Source organism: Marmota monax, unplaced genomic scaffold (assembly GCF_021218885.2).
Source record: "Marmota monax isolate L192 unplaced genomic scaffold, Marmota_monax_Labrador192_F-V1.1 WCK01_AAM20220418_F8-fsc00033, whole genome shotgun sequence".
In the NCBI taxonomy this organism is placed as follows: domain Eukaryota; kingdom Metazoa; phylum Chordata; class Mammalia; order Rodentia; family Sciuridae; genus Marmota; species Marmota monax.
The window spans coordinates 13,024,758-13,052,617 of record NW_026694282.1 but is presented as its reverse complement, the minus strand read 5'-3'; the positions used below and the strand labels follow the sequence as shown (position 1 = coordinate 13,052,617).

At 33.4% G+C, this 27,860-nt stretch overlaps 1 protein-coding gene across 3 annotated transcripts; it reads left to right on the top strand.

The window, feature by feature from the left end:
- C9orf72 (C9orf72-SMCR8 complex subunit) lies at nucleotides 1-26,799 on the top strand. Of its 3 annotated transcripts, XM_046467371.1 has the most exons (12): nucleotides 17-76; nucleotides 3,878-4,108; nucleotides 6,381-6,868; nucleotides 7,940-7,999; nucleotides 10,911-11,006; nucleotides 11,729-11,793; nucleotides 13,008-13,080; nucleotides 15,763-15,879; nucleotides 19,881-20,116; nucleotides 23,266-23,323; nucleotides 24,542-24,651; nucleotides 24,766-26,799. In XM_046467371.1, the coding sequence occupies exons 3-12, from the start codon at nucleotides 6,425-6,427 to the stop codon at nucleotides 24,950-24,952; spliced, it is 1,446 nt and encodes a 481-aa protein (XP_046323327.1). In that variant the 5' UTR covers nucleotides 17-76; nucleotides 3,878-4,108; nucleotides 6,381-6,424; the 3' UTR covers nucleotides 24,953-26,799. The 3 variants fall into 3 exon arrangements, with proteins under 3 accessions (XP_046323328.1, XP_046323327.1, XP_058442383.1); XM_046467372.2 differs by lacking the exon at nucleotides 3,878-4,108 and having other exon boundaries at nucleotides 1-76; XM_058586400.1 differs by lacking the exons at nucleotides 17-76; nucleotides 11,729-11,793; nucleotides 13,008-13,080 and having other exon boundaries at nucleotides 100-4,108.
- Nucleotides 26,800-27,860: the final 1,061 nt, after the last annotated feature.

Sequence of the window (27,860 nt, the reverse complement as noted above, 5' to 3'; positions counted from 1 at the left end):
GGCGGGTCGGGGGCGGGGCTGCGGTTGCGGTCCCTGCGCCCGCGGCGGTGGCGGAGGTTCTGGCGGCGGCGAGTGGGTGAGTGGACAGCTGGCGAGTCCTAGACCAGCAGTTTGGGGTCAGCATGCCGGGTCGGCACTGGGGCGATCGCGGGTTTTCTCCCGGCGCTCGACTCATTCTCTTCCCGGACTGAAAGCCGCCTTGGGGCTTTCCGGCTTTGGCGTAGTAGGGCCGCCTGCATCCCGGCCCCCGGCGGCGGCGGTGGCACGGAGACAGGGATGGGTTCGGGCCTCCCCCGGCTTTTCGCCCGCAGGCCTCGAGCCGGCCTCTTCCCGAGACCCGGGGCAACCTCCAGCTGCGCTTCCGCTGCGGGCTCAAGGAAGGGAGCCTCGGGCACCGAAGGGGCTGGCCCGCGGAAAGCCGGAGTGCGCGCGGCCCATCTGGGCGAGCCGGAGAGGGCTCCTGCCGAGAGGAGACAGCTCCGGGTGCGATGGGGTGTGAACGGACTACTGGTCGCCTGCAGATTATCAGTAGAAGTTTGTGAGGAGTGCTGTTTTGTAAATGTGGGCAGCAGTGCTAGGCAGAGTGTACTCCCAGTCTGTGAGACATGGCCTGGTTGCTTCACAGCTCCGAGATTGCATACATTTATTAAAGGAAGTGACTCTTGTGACTTAGGTATCACTTGGCTGATGGTAATCTGTTCCAGAAAGAAGTGCACTGATTACATGTCTGCGTCCACACAGGGTCTCTCTAATCAGGGTGAATTCCACAAGGACTTGTGTTCAGGAAAAGGTGGGAAGTCTCGTGCATTGGCCTAGGAGGGTTACCTCTTTCAGACATCCAGATTCTTAGGCGCAGGTGAATAAATTCTGTTTATTCTGTTCCTGTCCATCACCAGTGGTGCAAGGCGAGAGTACACAATTAGGCACTACTTTTACTTTGTACAAACCGTTCAAAAAAGGACTGTTAGGATCTTCAACAAACTTTGGGAAACTTTTAGCATAATCTGGGAGCATCACAGAAAACAAGACTATGACATATGGGGTATTAATTATATGGAACCTGGGGCTGGGGCTGTAGCTCAGCGGCAAAGCACTTGCCTCGCATGTGTGAGACACTGGGTTCAATCTTCAGCACCACATAAAAATAAATAAAGATACTGTGTGTTTATCTACAACTAAAAATTTTTTTAAAAAAACTATATGGAACCAGGATATTTGAAATACAGAGTAGTTATCTTTAGTGTATACATAAGAAGGTTTCCAGTGAAGCCTAAAACCACAGATCGTAAATATATAGTATATAACCCTATATATACTGTTTTCTCCTTTACATACAAACATGATCCAGTTTAAATTGGGCACAAGAGATTAATAATAAAATAGTACAATTATAACTAAATACTGTAATAAAAGTTCTATGATTGTTCTCTCTCTCCCTCTAAAAATATCATTGTACTTTCAACTTTATTAAGTAAAATAAAGGTTGTCATGAACCCAGCACTTTGATACTTAGACAGTCTTATGATAATAACCAAGAGGAGTACTGAGTGACTAATGGGCAGGTAGTGTATATGAATATATATATGAATATATCTATATGAATACAAAGCACAGAGGGATGATTCACATCCTTGGAGCAGACAGTGAATTTTATCACACTACTCAGAATGGTGTGCTATTTAAAACTTATTATTTGGGGATGGGGGGGATTTTTAGTTAATATTTTGGGATCAAGGTTGACCACAGGTATCTGAAACCTCTGTTACACAAGTGCTGTTAACCAGCACCTCCACCATGTCCTTGCCACTTTAAGAAAACTGAATCTGTTGGAAATTGCCCCAGTATGACTGTGCTCTTTATGAAACAAAAGCGAGAAAAATTTCGGACTATATTCTTGATTGTGAACCAAGCCAGTATTTACCTCCTCCAGGAAACAATTACATTCCACTTGAGAAATTAATAAAATCTCTATTTGGCTATGTTAGCAGTCTGAAGTTTACTTTCAGAGAAAGAGATTAAAAAAAAATGGAGACTCCTTTCTTTCAAGATTATTATTGGTTCAGTGTTAATTGCGTACTTCCAAGGGGTGATAGATTAATTTACCTGTTAATCTGAGAAACTTTGATCAGTGAGAGATGGCTCGATAGTGATATTAGGAACTTCATCTCTGAGTAATGCCTGATGTTAAAAATTTAGAAAGTGTTTTAAGCAGTTCACTATCCTTAAAGTGGCCATAGGCAGCCCATGTTTTGGAAGTGGGCTGGTTTAGGACCCTGCTTCTCTTGGGTCTGGGAAAAATAAACAGAAAGCATTGTTATAGGGAATGAGAGCCTATCATGGAAGAATTCTGATTCACAGCAGTGGACCAGTCAACTTTCCAAATATCAATCAGGAAAGAGATATCTGATTTTTAGCAAAAGTTTAAAGAAGCAAAAGCTCAAATTTACCAATATGCTAATAGATTAAATAGATGCTAATTAATATAATATGTCTGCATATGTTGGATTATTTTTAGGAAGTGTATTGGGTAAACCCTCATGAACCCTGTTCTTTGTTTATAGGAATGACAAACCACCATCTCACCCAATTTGGATCCTTGCTTCCCTAAAAAGACTATATGACTAATGTTAGATAACCTGGAGTAGCCAACACTACATGTACATAAAATATGTAGATAAAAATATTAGTTTTCAGCTGAACGTTTTTTTGCCACATTTGTACATATGGGTTTTTCTTACCAAAGATGATTCGAGCATTAAATTAATTTTTACAACTCTCCTAATTATACTTCTCTGTGACATTTCATTTCTTAGGTTATAGTAGTCCCACCTTATCCATGATTTCAGTTTATGTGTTCAAATATAGTTAAAAAATAATACATGAAAAATTCTATTGCATGCCATTCTGAGTAGCCTGATGAAGTCTTACACCTTTCTGCTCTCTTGCACCCAATATATGATTCGTCTCTTTGTCCAGCTGTCCTTGAACAGTCCAGTGTACCCACACTGTAATGCTACCTGCCCTTTAGTCACTTAGTAGCCATCTTGGTTGTCAGATAGGCTGTCATAGTATGGCAGTGCTTATGTTCAAGTAACCCTTATTTTAATTAATAATGGCGCAAAACACAGGAGTAAAGATGCTGGCAATTTGGATATGCAAGAGAAAATGCCATAAGTTCCTTTCTTTAAGTGAAAAGGTAAAAGTTCTCAATAAGGAAAGAAAAAACCCTATATGTTGACATTGCTAAGATCTATGATAAAAATGAATCTTTTCTCTGTGAAATTGTGAAGAAGGAAAAAGTACTATGCTAGTCTTGCTGGTATACCTCAAATTACAAAAGTTACAGCCACAGTGTGTGATAAGTGCTTAGTTAAGATGGAAAACACATTTAATTTGTGGATATATGACTAACAGAAAATGTGTTCTGAGTGACGGCAGCACATTGTACCAGAAAGCATTGAACTTACACAAAGGCATCAGCAGGTTTCTGAAACATGTGGCACCAAGCCATTTACTGCAGTATACAAAAATTGCTGGAGAAGCTGTAAGACAAATTGGTGGAGAAGGATTTGCCAAAATGCTGGATGAAGAAGTAGAAAAACATTGAGGGCCTTTGGGAAGTTTTAAAAATGAGGAATCAGAAGAACTTATTTAGTAATCTGCAGAGAAAGAGGAAGATGAAACTGAAACAGAACTAGCAACCTGAACATTTCTAAAATTTGCTGAAGTATTTGAAATTGCACAGACATTAAAGGGCAAAATTATGGAATACTACCTTCAGATAGAACATCATTAAAGTCACCCATAGTATTAAAACCTCTGCAGCAACCCTGTGAGTTAGAAAGAGACAACAACTTCTGATTAAATTTTCTTCCAGAAAACTCCCTTGAACTTGGAAGATCTTCAACCATCAAAGTAGTCTCCTGCTAACATCTAACATCAACGTTGTCATGATTCAATGATCCAGGATCACTTGAAGTGGATGTCTTCCTCCTGATGTATCATCAGAAGGTCATTAGTAGCCTAAAGCTGAGTCACAGCACATATGTCACATATGTGCTTATTACATATTCATTGTATTATCTCCCATTATCATAGGAAGAAGAAGGTGAGTATAGTACAATGAAATATTTTCAGAGAGAAAACATTCACATAACTTATTATATTGCTACAATTCTATTTTATTGTTAATCTCTTACTGTGCCTAATTCATAAATTGGAGTTTACAGTATATAGAGAGAGGTGCCATCTGTAGTTTCAGGGATCCAGTTGGAAGGTATCCCCCAAGGATAAGGGGCAACTACTGTATTTCTTGCTTGTCAACTTTTAAAGCTAAGCAGTTCAACATGATCTTTAGCCTTCATCTTCTTTCTAATACTAGGAGTGAGACTGAATGTAATTAGTGGTCGTTAGTAATTTAGTTCTCACAATCAGGTAAAAGGTTTTCTCATATTTCAATCAGATTTTGCTATAGCTCTCAATCCTATTTAGGAAATTCTTTTAATTTCAATATAATAATTTGAGTTGTAATGTTGCCTTTTTGATTTTCACCTTTTTATCCAAAAAGAAAGAATAAACGAGAAATGTTTTACAGTATGATTTTATGGCTATGTGTTTACTTTATTGCCTCTGCTTCCCATTTGCTGTTGTTGATAGTGACAGCAAAAGCATCATTACAGTTCCAACTCAGATTACCTTGTTGTATTCAGTCATTGTAAACTGACTGTTGAAGTTATATTCAAAACAGTAGATATTTTTAACAAGCGATAGAGCTCATATCCATTGTGGCCTTTTAAGACTTATTAAATTGACATATACTAAAACACAAATATTACCTAAATGAAGTTTTGAAATTAAAAACACACAGGCAAATACTGTTTTTTGTTAACTATTTTCGTACATACTTCACCATTAAGTGTTTTGCCATAGTTTGTGTGCCTTTTCATAGTATGATAAAAATATTCACCACAGACTTTAAAAATAGAAGTCACTGCTTTTCATAAGACTCTGAACTCTCTTGACAATATGTAGATAAAATTCCTTAATGTAAAATAGTTTAATTTGACACAAATTTTGTTATAGATCAAATGTTAGCTCCAAAGTCATCAAACAGGTATATCAGCATTCACCTGTAGCTGCTCTCCATTACATTATGATAATAGAATCCATAATTTTAGACTTGCTTAAATGAAATTGTCCTAATGGTTCTCACTTTCAGTCTTTGATTATAAGTCTTCAATTATAGTACTTGCAAGGTTGGTTAGGTTTACACTAATATTACATAGAATATACACTTTCAGAGTGATATCTTTGAGTGGATCAAGATATATGAGTTGAGCCCTGCATTCTAGCTTGGCTGCAAGCTTGTTTGTGTTCTCCATGTCTGTTTCCTCAGCAGATTGAAAGCTTTGAATGGGCTTCATCCGTTCTGTTTGTTTTTTCCTATTCTAATAACTAAAGCATTTATTTTAGCCACTTAGTATAGAACTCTCTTCACAATGGTAAAGTACTATACCATTTTCTTTACTAATGTATTAAATGTATTTATCTTTGTTTTCACCTGTCAGTGTTTTTACCAGTATTTTTACTAGTATTGAGCTTTAGTATCCTGATTCCCAGAGAGTTTGTCAAGGATAACCAAACTTTTTAATCATTTTTGTTGTTGTTGTAGCTTCAGACATGATTTTGTCATCTTATGAAAAAAAAATTTTTTTAGCAGGTTTAAGGTATTTCTACTGTCAGATGGCTAGGGTAATAAGGCATCACAAACTAGACTTAAAATAGCATCCATTCTCTCTGGGTTCTGGAAGCTGGAAGTCCAGTATCAGCAGGAACATGATCCTACAGGCTGTAGGGAAGCTTCCTTGTGCCTTCCACTTCTGGTGTTACTTATAGTCCTTGGCATTCTTAGGCTTGTGGTTGCATCATTCAGTTTCTATCTTCTAGTCTTCACATGGCTGTCTTTCCTTTGTGTCTACATGTCTCCAAATCTCTCTCTTTCCCCTTAGAAGCCCACTGAATTAGAACCCATTCTAATCTAATATGACCTCATTTTAACTTAATTACACCTATTTCCAAATAAGGTCACATTAACATATATAAGGGGTTAGCGTTTGAACCTATCTTTTGGGGTTCAAAACCAACCCACAAGAAGTGTCACCATGTCTAGCTGAGACTTCCCCTTCCCATTTTTCCCCCTCTTTAGTTATAATGGTTAAGAACCAAATATCTAATCATGATAGAATTGCACAAAGTCCAGATATTTGGGGAACAATCGTCTGTTATATGAGCTTTAGTTATAATATTCGTCTCTTTGGGGGTTTGGATGGATATCTTTAAAATTGCTGAACCTAATCATTGCTTTGTATGCCCTCATCTAGATATCTCTGGAACATTTGGATAATGTGAAATTTGGGATGCAGTGATGTCGACTCTCTGCCCACCACCATCTCCTGCTGTTGCCAAGACAGAGATTGCTTTAAGTGGTGAATCACCTTTATTAGCAGCTACCTTTGCTTACTGGGACAATATTCTTGGTCCTAGAGTAAGGCATATTTGGGCCCCTAAGACAGATCAGGTACTTCTCAGTGATGGAGAAATAACTTTTCTTGCCAACCACACCCTAAATGGAGAAATTCTTCGAAATGCAGAGAGTGGGGCTATAGATGTAAAGTTTTTTGTCTTGTCTGAAAAAGGAGTAATTATTGTTTCATTAATCTTCGACGGAAACTGGAATGGAGATCGGAGTACTTATGGACTATCAATTATACTTCCACAGACGGAGCTTAGTTTCTATCTCCCACTTCACAGAGTGTGTGTTGATAGATTAACACATATTATTCGGAAAGGAAGGATATGGATGCATAAGGTGAGTGGTTTCTCAGCTTGTTAATCATGCTAACATAGCCATTCAGAGTTTATTTTCAGACACATTTATCTAATTTTTAGAAATTACATGCATTTAACATTTGACATAGCCAACATATATTTTATGTCTACCCCATTAGATATAGATGAATTTGTCTTCACAGTAATCATGGAAGGCAGGAGGTGGTAACACTGTATTACAAACAAAAAGCTAAAGCTTAGAGAAAAAGAAATTTTTAGAGTTTAGATTTGTCTTAGGAGCCTTTGACTCTAAAACATTTTTATTTTTATTTCATTGCATGACCTTGTCTTGTGCTTGCTACAATGTGTAGGTATAATAGTTTAGAACATTTGTTTCAGAAACTATCTGCCAGGAACCTTTGGTCCCTTTAACTTGCCAAGTTCCCAAATTTATAAAATGAGAAGGTTGGACCAAACAGTTTCTAGGAGATAATATTCCTTTTAATTTTGCAGGTTAAGCTAGAGGGAATTATCATTTCCCACTAAATCCTGTACTCTAATATATAATCATATTTATATTTCAGTATTCTTTTAGCATTTTGAAAGAACAAATTTAAGTTTTCTTCCTACTTTCCAATTTAATACTAACCTGAAAGTCTTATTAAGGCATTATTAATTGTATAAGGCTTCTAACTGATGGTAAGGAGAAATAGCACCTTTAAAGAATAGGTATTTGCTCTTTGTAGACTCACCTCCTTATTCCTCATGTTTATGAAAATCATTTAAAATAAACAAGCTCTGTATTCCTCAGATTCAATTTGATTTTGTTTCATTTAAAAATGCTTTGTTATGTTCCTTTTTGAAACTGCAGGTGTAAACTTGATTGTTTCCTGCTAAATTATATTTCTTTTTTCACTGCAGAATAAAGGGTATTTTGTTTTATACTATCTATGAAAGCATGGGTTTGTTGGGTTCATCCTGCCTTGCTCCCTTTAGCTCCCTCTAGAGAATATTTTTTTCTACAAAGTAAATTACACAGAACATATCTATATTGAAAAACTAAGTATTCAAATGCTGTGGCTTTTTAATAAATAAATTTTCTTTTGATTAGGAAAGGCAAGAAAATGTCCAGAAGATTGTCTTAGAAGGCACAGAGAGAATGGAAGATCAGGTAAAATGCAGATTACATGCAGTCATATCCCATTATTCCCATAGCATATGTCCATATAAGGCATTTGGCTCCTTATAAGGCCTTGAGGACATGTTAGTTTGAATATTTTATATTTCATATAAAATAAACTGAACAAAAAGTATCTATATTTTACATCTGAAGAGATAAATAAATAAAGGGAAATGATAATTACAGCTACAAATTACTATTTTGCTCCCTTTTTTGGAAAACTTGTTCATATAAAAATTTTTAAAATGTATATGTGATTTTCTAGGTATTGTTTCTCAGATATCTATATATGAGTAACTGAAAGATGAGGAGTAGGTGTTCAGGGCGCAACACAGCTTTAAGCACATTTAAGACTATTTCTTTAGTCTCATGCTGTATCTTTAAAACTAATGCAGCTTATATTTTATTCCATGATATATCTTTGTTTTAATATTGAAATTTGTCAGTGACATTTTTTAGCTTCTTACCATTCAGTAACATTGATTCCTTAGGAAAAGATACCATGTTTATCCTGTACCTTTGAATGTCCTTGGGAAATAGATGCTAAGAGTTTGAGAAGCATGACTGCAAGAGGATAACTTCCCTTATAGAAATTAAATACAGTCCATTTCATTGTGGGGCAGAAAAGTTCTCCTGAAGGGAATCCCAGTGGAGAAAATGTTCTTAACTTTACTCCTATTGCTCTGATAGGCCATCCTCCGTTTTTGTTTCTTCTTGTAAAATTCCAGTCTTTTAAGCATGGCTACATTGCCTTTGCTCTGTTTCTCCTTAGTATGACTGGGACAGAATGATGCTTTAAAAACATTTAGTTTTCTAAATACTTATGAGAGACTAGGGGTGTGGCTTCCTGGGGTGTGACTCAGTAGAAGAGCACTTGCCTAGCATGTACAAGGCCTACAAAAAAAGCAAAATAATTCTTGTGAACGTATGGGGCATTAACAAAGAAAATACTAAAGCCTGTAAAATAATCTTTGCAAGATTATCATCTTTGTACTTCTGTAAATAACCTTCCAAATCAAATGAGGTAATTCTGGGGAAAAGGCTAAAACTTATAAGAAAAGATTTCCCTTCATCCAGAGAAGCTTGCCTTTACTTTGTTTGCTGGTTGGTAAACAGGTCCCTAGGAATGTGGTGATTCACCAATCTCCAGCCTGATATTTATGGAGTAATTTAGTAGAATTATCTCAAGATAAGGAAATTGAGGACCAAATAAAATTCTGCTTTTAGTGGGTTCACCAACCTCTAACCTGATACTTATGGAGTAATTAAATAGAATTATCTCAAGATAAGGAAATTTAGGACCAAATAAAATTCTGTTTTTAGTAAAACTGTTTTTTTTTTTTTTAAACCAGAAACGTTGATTAATGAGTTTCTGCCATGATTAATGAATTTCTGCCTCTCTCAAGGGCTTTTCTTAAAACTGCTATCTTATCCTTCTGTGTCAGTAGGAAAGGATATTTGGGACAAACTGGAGACTTTAGAGAGGAAACTCAGAAGTTCAAGTTAGAGAAGAACAAGGAGGAAAGGAAATCCCCAGGGGTTTCTTTTATGTATGTGGGGCCATACACCCCCCCCACACACACACACACACAAACACATATACATACATATATATATGTATGTATTTTTTTAAGATCCTCTTCTGTATTCAGTCTTGTAGGATTTTTGTTGTCGCTATTGAGCATTAGACTGTTCATTTACTTAGAGTCAGATAAATGCCTGAGATTCCTTGTCCAAAATATTATCTGAACCTAAACCTAAGGGGAAATGTTTTCCTAAAATTGTTATTTCTGAAAAGGGGGAGTTGTCTTATAATTGAGTCTTGCATGTCTCACATTATGTGCTTTCAACAGCCTTATATTGAAAAATAAATTCTGCTTGTGAATGACACAATAGTATGAAACAATTTTAGTGAGTGCTGATTTTGGATGTTCATAGCTGTCATCTGGTAAATCACTTACCAAAGATGGAAGTTCAACACAGATTGAGTCATTGTTCTTATGAGATTTGTTGTATTAATTGTAATTGTAAACAAGCATTTCAACAGTTATTTTAATAATCAAAAGCAATGAGTGTGGTTAATTTGGGAAGTTACTATAAAATGCATTTTTTAAAATAATAAAATGCCTGTTATGCAAAGAGGTTTACAACTTAGGATAAAATTTCCAAAGTTAGCAGCACATTTAAATCTTAAGCAATTTAAATGATAAGGGACTTTGAAAAGCTGAGTTAAGGTAGTAAAAAAATGGATATAGGGATAACAGAGATCCTAATTTGAAGATACAAGAGAAGAATTTGAATAAAATTATTTCATGAAATGTAAGGAAAGAAAACCTACTGAATTGATCAAATAATGTGATTTTAAATGTGTCTAGCTAAAAATTAATAGAGATTTGACAATTTTATCTACATCTCTAAAATTTCACATATTTACATTGGTTGCAAAACTGAATGGTGGTGTGGTAGTAAGTAAATGAGGAATCACCCTTATTTAAGATACTTTTAAAATATTTGTGATGATTTGATTTGTCTTTGGATAGATTATACCCTGTTTCCAATGTGGAGGTTGGCCATTTATTGAAGTTTTACTAATGAGTTATTTGGTAAGGGTTTCAAAGTCTTTTTAAGCTTGACTTTCTTAACTTGATTGCCTTTAATTAATAAAGTTTTTATAACTCAATTAGATATCAAAGGAGATTCTTTCTAAATTTGGCACAGTTGTTTATTTGTTGCATGTAATAGTAAATGATAAACCAGAGAGTCCATGTTTACTAAAGAAAAATTATTCCTAAAAGAATGAAAATGAGCTTAAATAGCATGAAAATTCTTTAAGTTCATTTTAAGTTTTTTTGCCCTTCTTGTCCTCTATTATGTCTTCTCTTCATTTTACTTTATTGTGCAGGGTCAAAGTATTATTCCAATGCTTACTGGAGAAGTCATTCCTGTAATGGAACTGCTTTCATCTATGAAATCTCACAGTGTTCCTGAAGAAATAGATGTAAGTTCTTATGGGGGTGACCTTTATCAGTTCCCCTGAATTATTCTACTATTATATATATTAATAACATTCTAATTTTGCTGGTAAGCATTTTATCATTATACTATTCGGATGAAGTATTAGCCACAAATAAGCACACATAGAATCCTGAATTTTATGATCAGTTTTTTTATCACTGATAGTCATGGCAAAATTAAATTTAGTTATTTTACCACTTTTATGTTTCCTAAAAGTGGGAATATTCCAGAATTTATAGAAACATTAAAGTATTTAATACAGTATTTTTTGCAACAAAGCAATGTGCAAATTAATGACTATTAATGGAAGTTTACTTACATTCACTAATTTAGTTTCCTTAATCATTTGTTGAGAACATTTTAAATCACACATTATGCATGTATATAGAGAGATCTTTGGAAAATATTCTTACTGCTTTCTGACTTTGTCATTGAGGTTGGTCTCTTGATTCTGACAGACAGCTTAGCAGAGGAAGTTGTCTTATAAAATATGTTGCTTAACCTGACTGACCACCTTTCACATTTGTTCTTTGAAAGGTTGTGATAGTTCAAAGAGATTGTTTTATGGGTTTTCTTGATGCTCAAAAATGAGGACAATGTGTTATATTGAACCTAGACTTTAAAACTTAGGTATAAAAGCATTCTCTCAACCCTGTTTTACCCAGACTAATTTTTTCGTTTGTTCATTTTTTGGGTGCATTTTAGATAGCTGATACGGTACTCAATGATGATGATATTGGTGACAGTTGTCATGAAGGCTTTCTTCTCAAGTAAGAATTTTGTTTCATTTCCTAAATGCTGAATGAAACAGATACAAATCTTATATACTCACCCATAACAAGATTTGGAAGGAAGAAAATAATGATACCTACTCCCCCAGACAATTTAAGGATAACATTGCATATTTGAACTAACATTTGTGTTACTTTTTCACTCATTGTGATATATCAGCTGTTACTCCTTTTAGTGTTTTAAGATACTGAGTTCCCATAGTGCCCAGACAAGAGAGCTTGGTCCTTTCGTTCTGATTTCTTGTTTTACTTCCCATTGATGTTAAAATTAAAAATACTTGAATTAAGTTGTATTATAGATAGCCTCAAGTAATTTAGGCCTTGAAATGGAAATTATTCGTTAAAATTATTTGTACTGATCTTTTTTATCTAACTATGAAGTTTAGTACTTAAGAGTGTGACTCTCAAGCCAGACTGCCTGGGTTACTGTTGTGTGACCTTGGATAAGCCACCTAAAATGCCTGTGCCTCCTTTTCCTCATCTGTAAAATGGGAAGAATAATAGTACTTACTTTCTAGGGTTATTGTGAGCATTGAATCAGATAAATCATATAAAGCACTTACAACACTACTTGGCACATAAAATCACTTATGGGCCAATAGCTCACATTTTCTATTTATGTTTCTTCTAAGGAAAATAGTAGTAATGGCCTCTATTTTTTGAGCGCCTATATGCTAGTTCCTAATACCAAGTGCCTTGCATGTATTATCTCATATTTCTTTACATTTGCAGATAACTTTGTTTTTAAAAATGAGAAGTGAAAAAATAAAGTATTAACTTTTATGTTTACGTTCTTTTCCTTTAGGCTCATGATGGAGTATCAGGCATGTTTAACCTAAAAAATCTTAATAGCTTGAATCATAAACCCTTTAGTATTAAATATATTAAGTCAGCCATTCATATATTATTTTTAATCTCATTTGGCTTTAACCTCTCTACATATCAGTTTCTTCAGGTATAAAATAATATTTTACTAACTGGGTCATCTTAATATTCAAACGAGACAATCTCTGTGAAAGGCCCCTAGATAATGTGAAGTTTCATACAAATAAAAGATAGTATTATACTTATGGTGTTGGTGTTTATCATGTAAAACTACTCTGAGTTATTTGAAGCTTATTTACTATTTTTTTAAATTTATGAAATTGTTTTATAGCCAGGGTTTTAAATCTGTTTTATTTATTGATCTACAGTGCCATCAGCTCACACTTGCAAACCTGTGGCTGCTCTGTTGTAGTAGGCAGCAGTGCAGAGAAAGTAAATAAGGTAATTCATTTTATAACATAGACTATGATCTGAATTTTAATACTACTAACATGTTATGGATTGTCATTTACATGTTAAGTTATAATTCAAATGGTCTAATAGTATAAGGAGAAAATAAAATGTTAGCAAATTATTGTGACACCCTATGGCAGAATGAATTTGAAATGAACTGTTTGAATAGGAATTCAGTTATCAGTTTCATTTTGATAACTCATAAACACCAATCTCAGTTGTGTATAAAGGGTTTTGAGAATATTTTAAAATCAGATAGCTTTAAAAATGCCTTCTATTTCCCAATTTTATCTTTAATAAATATAAAGATAGCTATGTACTTTTGGTACTAGTGTTATGGCAAGATTACAATAAATCACTAAGTTGATCTTAAAGCAAGAGGTGGAACATTTATTCACCAGCAGGCAGTCTGGATTCACCAGCTGGCAGGCCAAGGGACAGGCTACAAGTCTACACCCTTCGATTCCATCCCAGGATGTGAGTCTATCTTTATATTCCAGAACCACATTAATCATAAGTGGCTGCTGCTATGATTCAAAACCATAAACAAATGTCATGAGATCTAAAATCATAAACAGAAGGGAAAGTGTGTCAAAATGACCCTAGTTGAGTACAAGTTAAAGAATGGTTACTAACGTCTAGGCAATCATTCTTTGACAGGGTACTTTGTTCAAGAAAAATGGGAATCAAAGAGAACAATTTTACATTATATAAGAATTGTCATTTTGTGTTGTCACACATGCTATGCTAAGCAACTGTTGATGGGTACAGAGGCAGGGTGTTCCCAGGAGAGAAGGATTTCTTACATGACATGGAATCTTAGGGTAAAATGGAGTCTGTTTGGCCATTGCCCATATAGCCTGGCCTATAATACTAGTTCTGAAGAACTGCATTTGATCATCTTGATTTCATTGCCTTGATTTTTACCCCATGTCTATCCTTTTTAGGGAGCTAGTATTTCTACATGGTAAGTGGAGGCTGTACTTTATTCAGTAATGTTTTGACTACTTCCTTCAGTGCTTTGAGTAAATAATTAGTGAATGGTTAGTTATATTTCCAAGCATTAGTCGGTAAATTAAGATATTTTGTACTTTTCTTCACTGACCATTAGTTAGAAATTAGAAAGAATCCAGATATAAGTGCATATGTCTATCAATTTAAGCAAATCTAATTTCTTTTTAACAACATTTTAAACAAGATATGTTGGAGGTGATTATTTGTTTTACAAAGCTATTCATTATTTTTGTTTGTTTAATTTGTCATCCCATGTATTCACATGAGCCTTAATTTGCCAAAATTATCTCTCTTATACAACCATTTATGAGAGATTAATATTCTTCTCTCATTATATTTCATCTAGAGACTATTAATCTTATTTGTGTTGCCCCAAAAATGTGGCTTCCCATTTGTGACCCACCCCCACAAAGCCTTAGAGTTCTTTAGAAGTGCTTCTCAGTCTGCATTATGAAAGGAGGAAGGCTCTGTTTATTAAAAATTTTTCTCTGGCCGGGGTTGTGGCTCAGCGGTAGAGCACTTCCCTCTTATGTGTGAAACCCTGGGTTCGATCCTCAGCACCACATAAAAAGAAATAAACAAAATAAAGATATTGTGCCCGTGTATAACTAAAAAAATATTTTTTAAAATTTTTTTCTCATCCTTTATCCTCTTAAGATTGAATAGCTTGCCTTTTGTCTTTTTAATTTGACAGAAAAGTTTCCACTTCTGTAATTAAAAACCAGTGCTTTAACATTATCACTCTAGTCTGAATTCCAACAGTTATATGGCTCATTTTTATTTTTTCTAGTTGTACCCTAGGTCAGATGCTATTAGAATCAGTGTTTTCTGAACCCCCACCAATAGCATGTTTATATTAAGTCAAATTTAATAGAATTAATTTTCTTTTGGTTTAAGAATTTGGATACTCCTTGATATTCATTATAATGGGATTTACATGTAGAACTGTTACAACATAAGTTATAATTTGGGCTAATTTAAATGCACTTAGTTTTATTCTTGAAAGTTATTTACTTGCTTGAAAAACAATTGTTGCTGGGTGGAGATATAACCAATTACTGTATTAGGTCATAAATTCCCACTAAAATTAATAACCTAATACAAATATGTCAAATAAGTATGAGAAAAGGTATGTATTATATTTTTCACCTGGAGAGTCACAATATGTATTCAAATATTACAGATTTTACCAGATGTGGTGGTGCACACTTGTAATTCCAGCAGTTGGGGAGGCTGAGGCAGGAGGATCACAAATTCAAAACCAGCCTAAGCAACTTAGTGAGGCCCTAAGCAACTTATCAAGACCCTATCTCAAAATTTAAAGAAAAAAAAATTTTTTTTAAATGGGCTAGAGATGTTGCGATGTTGCTCAGTGTTTAAGTGCCTCTGGGTTCAATCCTGGTACAAAAAAAAAAAAAAAGTTACAGGTTTTGAGATACCATAGTTAATTTACTAAGCATATCTTGAACTCATTTGGCCATAAAAATCACCTTTTTGTAAGCAATAAGTGTTATATCCTATGGACTGTTCCAGGTGACTAAGAAAGGATTTATATTTTAAGTTAATTGACAAAACAATTAAAATTTTTAATTTAAAAAAAATTTATAAGCGAATCATATACTTCATATTTTAATGCTAAAATCTTTTCTTTTATAGATAGTGAGAACATTATGCCTTTTTCTGACTCCAGCAGAGAGAAAATGCTCCAGATTATGTGAAGCAGAATTATCATTTAAATATGAGTCAGGACTCTTTGTGCAAGGCCTGCTAAAGGTATACTTTCCATTTATCACAAGTGAAACCATTTTTTAAAAATAATTTTTGAGACTCTGTAAAAATACTTGAAGTATTTTGTTTAATGCCCAAGGACTGACTTCCTTTACATAGTTCTGAGCATAGACTATATTATCTTATGAATATATATTTAGTATCGTCAGTGTAACACTATGAAATATCTTTTCTTTGCCAGGTGGTTTCCTGTGTAGATATGTGTATAGCCTCAGGATTTTTTAAAAAATATGTGCTTGAATTAGGTTGCACCTCTAAATATTTCTTTTTACTGAACCAATTTGAATTTTTGTGTTACCATTTTGTATTTACATATGAAATTTATTGAAAAAATTTAAAGATCTTTAAAAGTGTGTAAGATTTGAGTAATTCATATATATATTAACATATACATTTGAAAAAGTATGTATTACTAATACATATTAGAAAAAGTTTTATATTCATTTAATTGAGTTTATTTTTCAAAGACTAAAATATATAAAGGTAATTGATAATTATTTTCAATAATTAAGGGAAAAGCAATTATGCACTTTATTGAATTTATTATTGATGTCTCAGTTATAGGCAAAGAAATGAAGAAATGCTTTCCTTATGGTTGTGTGATTCTTTCATAGTAAATGCTTTCTTAAGGATGTAGGCATAGCAAAATGAAAGAAAATAAGTATTAAAATATTTTAAAATGTTGCACATACCCTTAAAAAATTAGGTATAGAAGGAACACATCTCAATGCCAGAAAGGCTGAATATGGCAAACTTACAACAAATATCATACTGATTAGAGAGAAGTTGAAATAATTTCATCTGAGATTAGAAACAAGAAAAGTGTTTTGTAAGCAATAAGTGTCTCCTGTCCAGTGTGATATTGGAAGTCTTAGCTAGAGCAAGAAGGTAAGAGAAAGACATAAGTCACCCAAATAAGAAAGGAAGAGATAAAATTATCCCTGTTTGTAGATGACTTGATTTTATATATCAAAAAACCTAAAGGCTTCACCAAAAAAACTGTTAGAACTGATAAACAATTTCAGTAAATTTACAGATAAAAAAGTCAACATACAAATGGTACTGATTGACATAATAATAACAAAATTGCGAGAAAGAAATCAAGAAAAAAACCTACTCACAATAACTACAAAAACATATATCTAGGAATAATATAAACAAAGATGTGATCTCTACAATGAAAATTATAAAACAGATTAAAGAAGTTGAAGATGATGCCAAAAAATGGAAAGACATCCAGTGTTCATGGACTAGAATTAATATTCTAAAAATGTTCTTACCACACAAAGCAATCTACAGAATCAATGCATTTCTTCTTATAATACCAATGATATCCTTCATAGAAAACACTCCTAGAATTTGTATGGAACCACAAAAGACCTTAAATAGCCAAAGCAATCTTAAGGAAAAAGAACAAATTTGATGACCTAATACCTGACTTCAGAACATACTATAAAGTAATAGTAAGCAAGACAGCATGGTACTGGCATAAAAACATGAACATAGACCAGTGAAACAGAATAGAGAATCCCGAAACAAATTCACATTATTTACAGCCAATTGATCTTTGCCAAAGGGACCAAGTATACACATTGGAGAAAGGAAAGTTTCTTTAATGAATAGTATTAGGAAACTGGATATCTGTATACAGAAGAGTGAAACTATACCACTATCTCTTAACCTGTACAAAATCAATTCAAAATAATAATGTGATAATCTCAAATTAGAAAACTTTGGCTCAGTAAAGGAAACAGTCAACAGAGGGAAGAGACAATCTGTGGAAAAAGAGAAAATATTTGCAAACTATTCATTAGATGAGGGATTAATATCCAGCATGTATAAGGAACTCAACTCAACAGCAAATTTTTAAAAAGTAATCAGATTTAAAAATTATCTGAATCGACATTTGTCAAATGTATACAAATAGCCAATAAACAAATGAAATAATGTTCAATATTATCACTAGGGAAATGCAAATTAAAATGACAATGAGATACCTTCTTAGCCCCAGTTAGAGTAGATATGATCAAAAATTCAAAAAAAATAACATGCTTTCAAAGATAAAAAGAAAGGAGAGCTCTCATGTGGTGGGAACATAGATTAGCACTCCATTGTGGAAAACAATATGAAGATTCCTCAAAAATAGAACTGCCATTTGATCTAACAGTCCTACTACTGAGTATGTACTCAATAAAAATGAAATCCATATATCAAAGAAACATCTTCACTGGTGTGTTTATTACAGTACTATTCACAACAGCCAGGGTATGAGATCACCCTAGATGTTCATTAATGGATGGATAAATAAAATTATTCAGTCATTAAAAATGAAATTCTGTTATTTGCTGCAACCTTGATGAAACTGGAAGACATTATGTTAAGTGAAATAAGTTAGGCATAGAAAGATGAATAATCTATATTCTAACATACATGTAAAAGCTAAAAAGTTGATCTCATAGAAGCATAGAGTAATGGTTACCAGAACTTCGAAAGGGTGTGGGGGAGAAGGGATGGAGAGAAGATGCTTAATGAGTGTAACAATGCAGTTGGATAGGAGGAGTAACTTCTAGTGTCCTGTAGCACGTTATTATGAATTAATACAGCGATCAATTGTATATTTCAGAATAGCTAGTAGAGAGAATTTTGAACATCCTCAACAAAAGGAAATGATAAATATCTGAGGTGATTGATATACTACCCTGATCAGATCATTACACATTGTACACATGTGTTGAAATGTCATACTATACCCCATAAACATACATAATTACTATATATCAATTAAAGATAAAAAATGTATTGAAACAATAGTCTTTGGAAATATTAATTCAGCTTTATAAATTATTAATTCAGCACAATAAAATGCCTGTACTGCACTCAGAAGAACAGTATTAAAATAAACTAAAGAAGCATGTTTCTAATTTAAGTTTTACAAATTTGAAAATTTATACTTCTTTCTACTAAAGGCATAACATAAAGGGTTTCTTCAGCAGCCTCTCATTTTATTATATAATTTTATCCTGAAAGAGATCAGTACCAGATGCTTAATGGAAAACTTGAAACTGATTTAGTGAAAAACTATTTCAGGAGTTCTCCATGCAAATCTAAATTGTATAACCTTCCAGAAAATACCTTGACATAATATAAAAATGATTACTACAGCATTATTAGAGTGAAAAAATATAAATAGCTTCTGTGTTCTCTTCATAACATAGTATCTCATACACAATAGGTAATTATACAATCAATAAGGAACCACTTATTTTTTTTTTTTTTTATGCCAGGAATTGAACCTAGATGTACTTAACCACTGAGCAACATCCCCAGCCCTTTTTATTTTTATCCTGGGACAGGGTCTCACTTAGTTGCTCAGGCTCTTGCTAAGTTGCTCCGACTGGCTTTGAACTCATAGTCCTCCTGCCTCAGCCTCCTGAGTCACTGGGATTATAGACATGCACCACAACTATGCCTGGATATAACCACAGTTATTATTTGGCACATATCTTTCTAGTATTTTTTTCTTCTGTATGTATGTCATTCTATACCCCACAAATATGTATAATTACTATGTGTCAATTAAAAATGAAAAATATATTGAAACAATAAAATCTCTAGAAACATTAGTTCAGCTTTGTAAATTATGTAGTTTCTTCAACCTCTCCCCATTGGATTATACTCTGCATGTTCTAACCTGCTTTTTCACAATATTTTGTAAACCTCTTCCAATTTCAACATGAACTTTTCAGTAAATTTATTTTTATCAATCAGATAATAAATTCATTTTAAATTTATTTAATCACTTCTTTTTGGATGCTTAAAGTGTTTCTCATGTTTTTGCTTTAAAACTGATATTGTAGTGAACACTTCTGTCTGTAAGGTATGATAAATTTCTAGAATAAAATCAAAGCCATTGCTTTAATTAGAAAAAAAAAAAACTTCATATCATTTGGCATGTAAGACAGTAAGTTCTCTTTTCATTCTGACAGGATTCAACTGGAAGCTTTGTACTGCCCTTCCGTCAAGTCATGTATGCACCATATCCCACCACACATATCGATGTGGATGTCAATACTGTGAAGCAGATGCCACCCTGTCATGAACACATTTATAATCAGCGTAGATACATGAGATCAGAGCTGACAGCATTTTGGAGAGCCACTTCAGAAGAAGACATGGCACAGGACACCATCATCTACACAGATGAGAGCTTCACTCCTGATTTGTATGTAATGCTCTGCCTTTTGATTTTGGCAAACAATATGAATCTTTTATGAGTAAAAACAAACACATTATATTTAAAAGGAAAGAAATATCACTAGCATAATGATGCTTAAAAAATATTTAATCAACTGTTTTTTTTTAAAAAAGCTATCCATTTTGAAAATATTATTGTGTTTCCCCTAAAATAAGTTAAAATTAGCACTTAAAAGAAACATTTAAATACTTTTTTAACAAATAGGTATTGAGCTCATAGCCTGTAGGAAATAGTATGGTTAATAGTAGTGCATCAAATAGCCTCCCTTCACCACTTATAGTGTATAATAGTCTGAACAGGATTATTATATAAAGTAATTCCAAGTCTATTTTTCTTGTACATAAATATTAAATAATTCTGGGGTTGTGGATCAGTGGTAGAGTGCTCGCCTCGCACGTCTGAGACCCTAGGTTCGATCCTCAGCACCACATAAAAAGATAAATAAACAAATAAAGATATTGTGAAAAAAAATTAAACTGTTGAAATACATTAATATAGTGTTCTTATGCTTTGTGTTTTATATTGCATGTAATATATTTTATGTTATTTTTATATTTGCCTTAGTCATTTCTTACCACAAAGTGTGATCAGTGCACTAAAAAGAATAATAATGACAGTGAAATATTGATTGTGGATCAGTTAAGGAAAAAACATGATGATGATAATTCATAGTTATAAAACTTGAAGAAAATACTTAAATGGTGTTCTGAAGTCAGAGAAAGAATTGTAGTATACTAGGGTTTTTTGAATCAATTAAAAGTGCTCGGCACAGTGCTAGCACATAGAATATACTCAAAAAACCATAACTATAATAACCCAGGTTGAAGTATATAAAGCAGCAATAAAATTGGATTGAGTAGCTCTATGCTTTGCTTTTAAGGAAAATTTTGAACTGAGGCAACAGACTCATGTAGCATAGTAGCCATAGTAAAATGTTGACCAAAAGCACAGAATAAGAACATTATGTCCAAGAATCCCCAGCAACATAGGTCTCTATATGCATAAAGATGACTTAATTAGGGTCCATCTTTCTCAGGTCTCCAGTGTTCTCATTGGCTATTTAGAAAGTTTTAGAGGAATTGCTTCAGAAAAAAAGCATTGGCCAAATTAGAATTCCATGTCACTGAGTTTTCACATATTAGTAGTTTGGGTATGAATATAGATTCCTCAAAATTAATCTGCACTTTCTAAAGGGTTTAGAATTTTTTTTTTTTTTTTAATTGATTAGCTGCTTAGGAGCTCCATTAAGAGAATTTAGTGAACTTTAGAATGGGTTTGCGGGCTGGGGATGTGGCTCAAGCGGTAGCGCGCTCGCCTGGAATGCGTGAGGCCCGGGTTCGATCCTTAGCACCACATACAAACAAAGATGTTGTGTCCGCCGAAAACTAAAAAATAAATATTAAAAAAAATTCTCTCTCTCTAAAAAAATAAAGAAAAGAATAGTTCTGTTGTTGCTGTATTTAAAAAAAAAAGAATGGGTTTGTAACCATTTAGTGTTTTCCTTTTATTTTGTAGATATGTTTAAGCCAGCTATTCTTGTTTTGCTGAACATTGCATAATAATGTCATAAATTTAAAATTTTATTTACAACCCTAAATGTTTTGAACATAAAAGTTTGAAAAATAGTTTCAATTACAAGAATATGTGTAAACTTTAGTTTGTGGTAGACTCATTTTACCATTTTTTGGGTTTTAAACAATACTACTTACTTTTTCTATGTTATGGGAGCTGTTTTTTTTTTTTTTTTTTTTCCTGCTCTGCTGGGGTCCAACCCAGTGACCTACACATACTAGGCAAGCATACTACCTCAACTTAACTTATAAAAATAATTTTAGTCATTGTCTATATATTAAAATCCAGTCACTGAAAATATTTTAAATACTTTGCTTCATACAATTCTGATATGATGGAGATATTCATTCAATGAAATAAAACCAGAACACTGGGCTTTATAGTCACAAAGCTTTCGCTCCTCAAAGCTTGAAAAGTGGTGTTGTTAATGCCCAGCCAATAATCTTGAAATGTTGATTTTTCCTTCTCAGTTCCTGCTGTAGTTAGTTACACTCATCTCCTAAATTAAGAAACTTGAGTTACTCTCTTAGTCTGCACCACCCATTCTCTTCTGTATCCCTCCTATCAGTAATATGATGATCTCTATCTACTATTTTCAGTCTCTCTTTAATTTAAAAACTTACTTCGTTTATTGAATGTTATGTTACCTCTCTGATCTGAATGAAACCTAAGGAAGATGGAAGAGAAAAGCTGAAAGGCTGTGAGGCCTGGGAAGAAAACAGTCTTGCTTGTTTTAGCATCTGGTATGTCCTAGGTGCTGTGTTAGACACAAATCATTTCAAGTGGGTATCATGTCTTGACTTCTCTCTCTTTGGTCATTGCCAAGGTAGATGACACTTTCTTAGGTTTCTATTTCATGTTATTTGCAGATGATGTCCTCTTAATGCTAACCCAGAGGTTGTGATATTGCCCATTATCAACTGGATTTATTCCTTGATCCCACTGAAATGTCACTGATTTGTTTTAGTGTTTGGTGATAACATTAGTGTTATTTTTGCTGCTGGTTTTATTATTTTGTGAGATTGTGAGAATTAGCAATTTATTTATTAATTGTCTAAGACTTTTTTAAAAAAAAAAAGAGAATTTTTTAATATTTATTTTTTAGTTTTCGGTGGACACAACATCTTTATTTTATTTTTATGTGGTGCTGAGGATGGAACCCAGAGCCCCGCGCATGCCAGGTGAACGCGCTACTGCTTGAGCCACATCCCCAGCCCCAAGACTTTTGTTGTATGTGTAAGATGAGAGTTCTGAAATAAATTAGTAGATGTTTTATTTATTTATTTTTATCTATTCATTTTTGGTGCTAAGAATTGAACTCAGGGACCCATGCATGCTAAACACACATTGTACCATTAAATACCCAATGCCAGCCTCTGGAAATATATTTTCTATCTCCAAATATGTACATCTATAATCTAATAAATACGTTTATGCATGATATACCATTTATATGAATTTAACTTGTTAACTATGGAGTGAGAGGTTGTAGAAAGTGTCTTAAACAGCCATTTCAACATTTGGACCTTTTCTTTTCTTTGTAGGAATATTTTCCAGGATGTCTTACACAGAGACACTCTAGTCAAAGCCTTCCTGGATCAGGTAAACATGGAACCATCCATTGTCAGAATGATTAAATGTTTTCTTTTCAAACATATCATATAGTACTTGTGCTATATATTTGAAACATCATGGAATTAAGTTCTCTTTTTTGTAGTACCTATTCTATGATCTTTCTAAAGCTCCTAAATCATTTTTCTTATGAATTATTAGTAGAGACTAGTCTCATTAACAATTAAAGATTCAGCATTCCCACTGAAAATAAATATTTTAATTTCAAATGCTAGCCTCACTCAGGGGTTTTGGTTTTTTGTTTTGTTTTTTGAGGGGAGGTAAGTTGTTTATTTGCTTTTATTGAGCCAAAAATGTTCCTAAAACTTAGTATACTTCTGTTTAGATTATAACATCTTTATTGTCTCATTTAAAAAAATATTTACTTAATTACACATTTGAAGAAAATGATAGATACCTGGGACTTATTTCTTATGTAACAAAACATTGTTGTAATGTTGTTCTGGGGATTGAGCCAGGAGACTGTCATACGTGTAACTTTGAAATAATGAGATCCTTATGTTAACTGGAAAATTTGGATCCAGGTCTGTGTAGTTTGTGATATATTGCAAAGTTAAGGATATATTGCAAAGTTCAGGATAATTTGTAGTCATGCAATTTCCATGTTTCTCATGCCGAAGTAAAAACCCTTCTACTCTCCCCCTACATAAGCACACATTTCTCCTACCCATGCTAGAATATAGATATGTATTTCAAAACCATAGTCCATGAGCATGGCCTAACTTCTGAGAGCTTCAATTTTAAGATTTGATTAGAAAAATTTAGATAATACAGCATCAAATAACTTACATAATGATTTTTCATAATAAAATAAATGATCATGGATATATTTTGATATAAAATGCAGAATTTAAGTGCACCAAAATAGATAAAATAGGAAATTTTAAGATTTGATTAGAAAAAGTTAGATAATACAGCATCAAATAACTTACATAATGATTTTTCATAATAAAATAAATGATCATGGATATATTTTGATATAAAATGCAGAATTTGAGTGCACCAAAATAGATAAAATAGGAAATTATAAAAACTCAGATTGCTTTCAGACTAGTGCTACTACCACACTCCTATATATTAGAGGGCATTAGTGAAAATGCCAGGTAACTCCCAACACTGTCAGGGAAACATGCTATATACATAGAATGGTAGGAAATCCATGTGTTAAAATGCTTCATTTTCCTGCAGGTCTTTCATTTGAAACCTGGATTATCTCTCAGGAGTACTTTCCTTGCACAGTTTCTTCTTGTCCTTCACAGAAAAGCCTTGACACTAATAAAATACATAGAAGATGATACGTGAGTAACAGTCCTCTACAGAAGAAAAGCCTTTGTATGTTTTTGTTTTGTTCCCTTTTGATATTTGCTGTATTATGATGTTTGGTCTTTCTTTCTTTCTTTTATTATTTGTAGGCAGAAGGGGAAAAAGCCCTTTAAATCTCTTCGGAATCTGAAGATAGACCTTGATTTAACAGCAGAGGGCGATCTTAACATAATAATGGCTCTAGCAGAGAAAATCAAACCAGGCCTACATTCTTTTATCTTTGGAAGACCTTTCTACACAAGTGTACAAGAACGAGATGTCCTAATGACTTTTTAAATGTGTAATTTATTAAGTATATTTCATCACAGTCACTATTGCTGTTGTGTAGTTCCATGGTGTGGGAAGCATCATTCCCCCAAGTTATGCCCCTAGAGTCCTACTCAGCATTGCAGTTAAAGTTAGTTACAGTACAGTTGCCTCAAGAGGTCTGTAGGGGATGTCAGGTGCATCGTTAACATTGAATATCTCTCTTTCTAGATGTGCTCTCTTGGGGACTTCTGTTTACAATTATAACAAATACTATTGCTGTCTTTTAAAGATATATTAATAGTATATAAATTTGACCACAACTACTGTTTTTTTTTTGAAATGGTTTACACGTATCAAAGTGAAATCTGAGTTAGCTTCTGCAAATATCATAGTAATTGACTTGACATTTTTTTCCTGTTTCTTGGTGTGTAGGATTACTATAAGACTTTTGCAATCATCTGCAAATTTAGAGCATTTAAAATTTTCAGTTCCACAGAAAGGAAGTTAGCTTGAATAGGAAGAAGAGATTGATCAATAATTCAGTAATTATTGAAATTAATCATTAGATCCTACTTTGTAGATTTAGTCTTTAGAATTCAGTCTATATAAAAATGTCAGGCAGTTATGTGCAGTCCCTGATTATGGTAAACAAAGTGTGGTTTTTGTTTATCATTGTTGTCAACATCCAATATGGTTAAGCTCTGTCCAGGAAAATATAGGAAATTGAATTGTTTTAGTAGTTGTTGCCAACTTTTTAGATTAATTTTTATTATTTTTAAGCCAAATAGAAATGTGTACCTCCTGTGCCTTTTTCCCCCCCATGGAAAGTATAATTACTTGGAAGAAGTTCAGATTCCACTGGTCAGTCCTTTCCACTTATTTTTCTCATACAGAGTCTATCATTTACCTTGTTTGGCAGTCATGGTGATCCAAGTTTACAAAATGAATTAGAGAATACACTAACTAATAAGATCTTTTGAGAACAGAAAACAGTTTTTTGTCTTCTTCCACATTTTATTTCTGCCCACGTATTGGAAGTTATTGCCTTGCTGCCTGCATCACATAAGAGCAGCAGGAGAAACTTGACAGAAGTGATATTTTTCTAGGTGCTATTTTTGTCAGAACTAAGTGGTCTGTTTCTTTACTTTCCTTAATGTGTTTGGACCATTTTACTGGCTATAAAATAATTAACATAATTCTCTGCTAGAGAAGTGTTGACATAGGAGCATATCAAACACAGATATTTTTATTTAAAACTGGAAGTGACATGAAAGGGAAAATATAAGTAGATGAAAGATATAAAATTGATAGAGCCCTTCTGCTCCCATCTACAAAATTTAATGAAAAAGGTATGTTCTATTCTGAAAGGTCATAATAGCTTTTGCATAATGAGTCAGAAAGATGTAGACATCTTAAAAACTGAACAAGATGGATATACTACATGTAGCTCAGTCAAGAAAAATTTTGTAGATACCATCTTTTAGTGTCCTGTATGTGCTCAATGCTTTTATATGGTAGATCCCTATTTAAGTGCTGACTTATTTTCTTTTGTTGGTTTATTGTATTGTTGTATAGAACGTAAGATGTACAGTGAAATAAGTTATTAAAGCATGTGTAAACATTGTTACCTTTTCTCCTAGTTGGAGAATTTTGAATAAAATATATTTGAAATTTTGTCTCTTTCACTTATTGTTCAGGAAAAAACACTATTGTGATATTGGAAGACTGATTAGCTTCTGATTTGGCTGACAGTCATGTTGGATCTAAACTATCTTTTTTAAATTTTCTATCTTCAAAGAAAATATATTTAAAGGTACTGTATGATGCTGCACTCTTATGTTTAAAAAATAAAATAGTGTTTTGTTTAACTTTCAGGATGGCATTTTGATTTTTCACTTAACATATTTCAAATGTAAAATAGTAGTTAGGTAAACTTTTTAAAATTTTCTGTTATAATGATATTAATATTACCTGAAGTTACTCATTATGGGTATCTGTACAGGTATCCAAGGTAAAAGTACAAGGAATCTGAACTCTTTAATTTGGAAAGCAAGAAGTGGGATTGGCATTTTCACTCCATGAAAAAAGTTTTATTAATAAATATAGCTGTTGGGTTGAAAGCTTTCTTTAAAACAAAACTGATTTGCCAAGCACAAACTGATTTTTAATTCCTTCATCTAAATAGGCCCAAGCAGAACGATACAAGTTCAAAGCCAGCCTTAGCAACTTAATGAGACCTTGTCTTAAAATAAAAAGTATAAAGTGCTGGGAATATAGCTCAGTGGCAAAATACCCAAGGGTTCAATTCCCAGTAACTCCACCATGCTTTAAAAAAACAAACAAACAAAAAAAGTGATTTATTTCATCAGTAACATTCTCAAAGAAGAAACCAAAGCTTCATAAAATGCTATAAAGTAAAATGATGTAATTATTTATATGATATGTTTCTGTGATGCTACAGGCTAAACAGAAAAATAATGAATGTCACTTCTGAATAAAATCTGAATAACAGTATTTAGATTTCGATGTGTGATTGCACAAATTGGTATCTCTCCTAGAATCTACAGAGTATAGTTTAAAGTTACAAAGATAGCTACTCTCAATTAACACACCCTATCCACTGGCCTTTCTCAGGCTATCATCACTATAACTCTATCAGGCTCATTATTTTCATCCTAAATATGAAAAGATTTTTTAAAGAAGTATAACTTGCAGCCAGTGGTGACACAGCTAGTGGAGTTGGATATCTTCCTGGACAATTGTAGTTTCCATGCAACGCAGCACCTAGCACTGTTCCTCAATGTAGCACGTACTCAGTGTTGTACTGAAGAGAGAAGGAAGCAAGTATTATGGACCTGTAGCACTTCATAGTACCTTACTATGTTGTTTGAACCTTTCTGAGGATCTTTTAAAAAGTATTTTTTACTTTTTAATT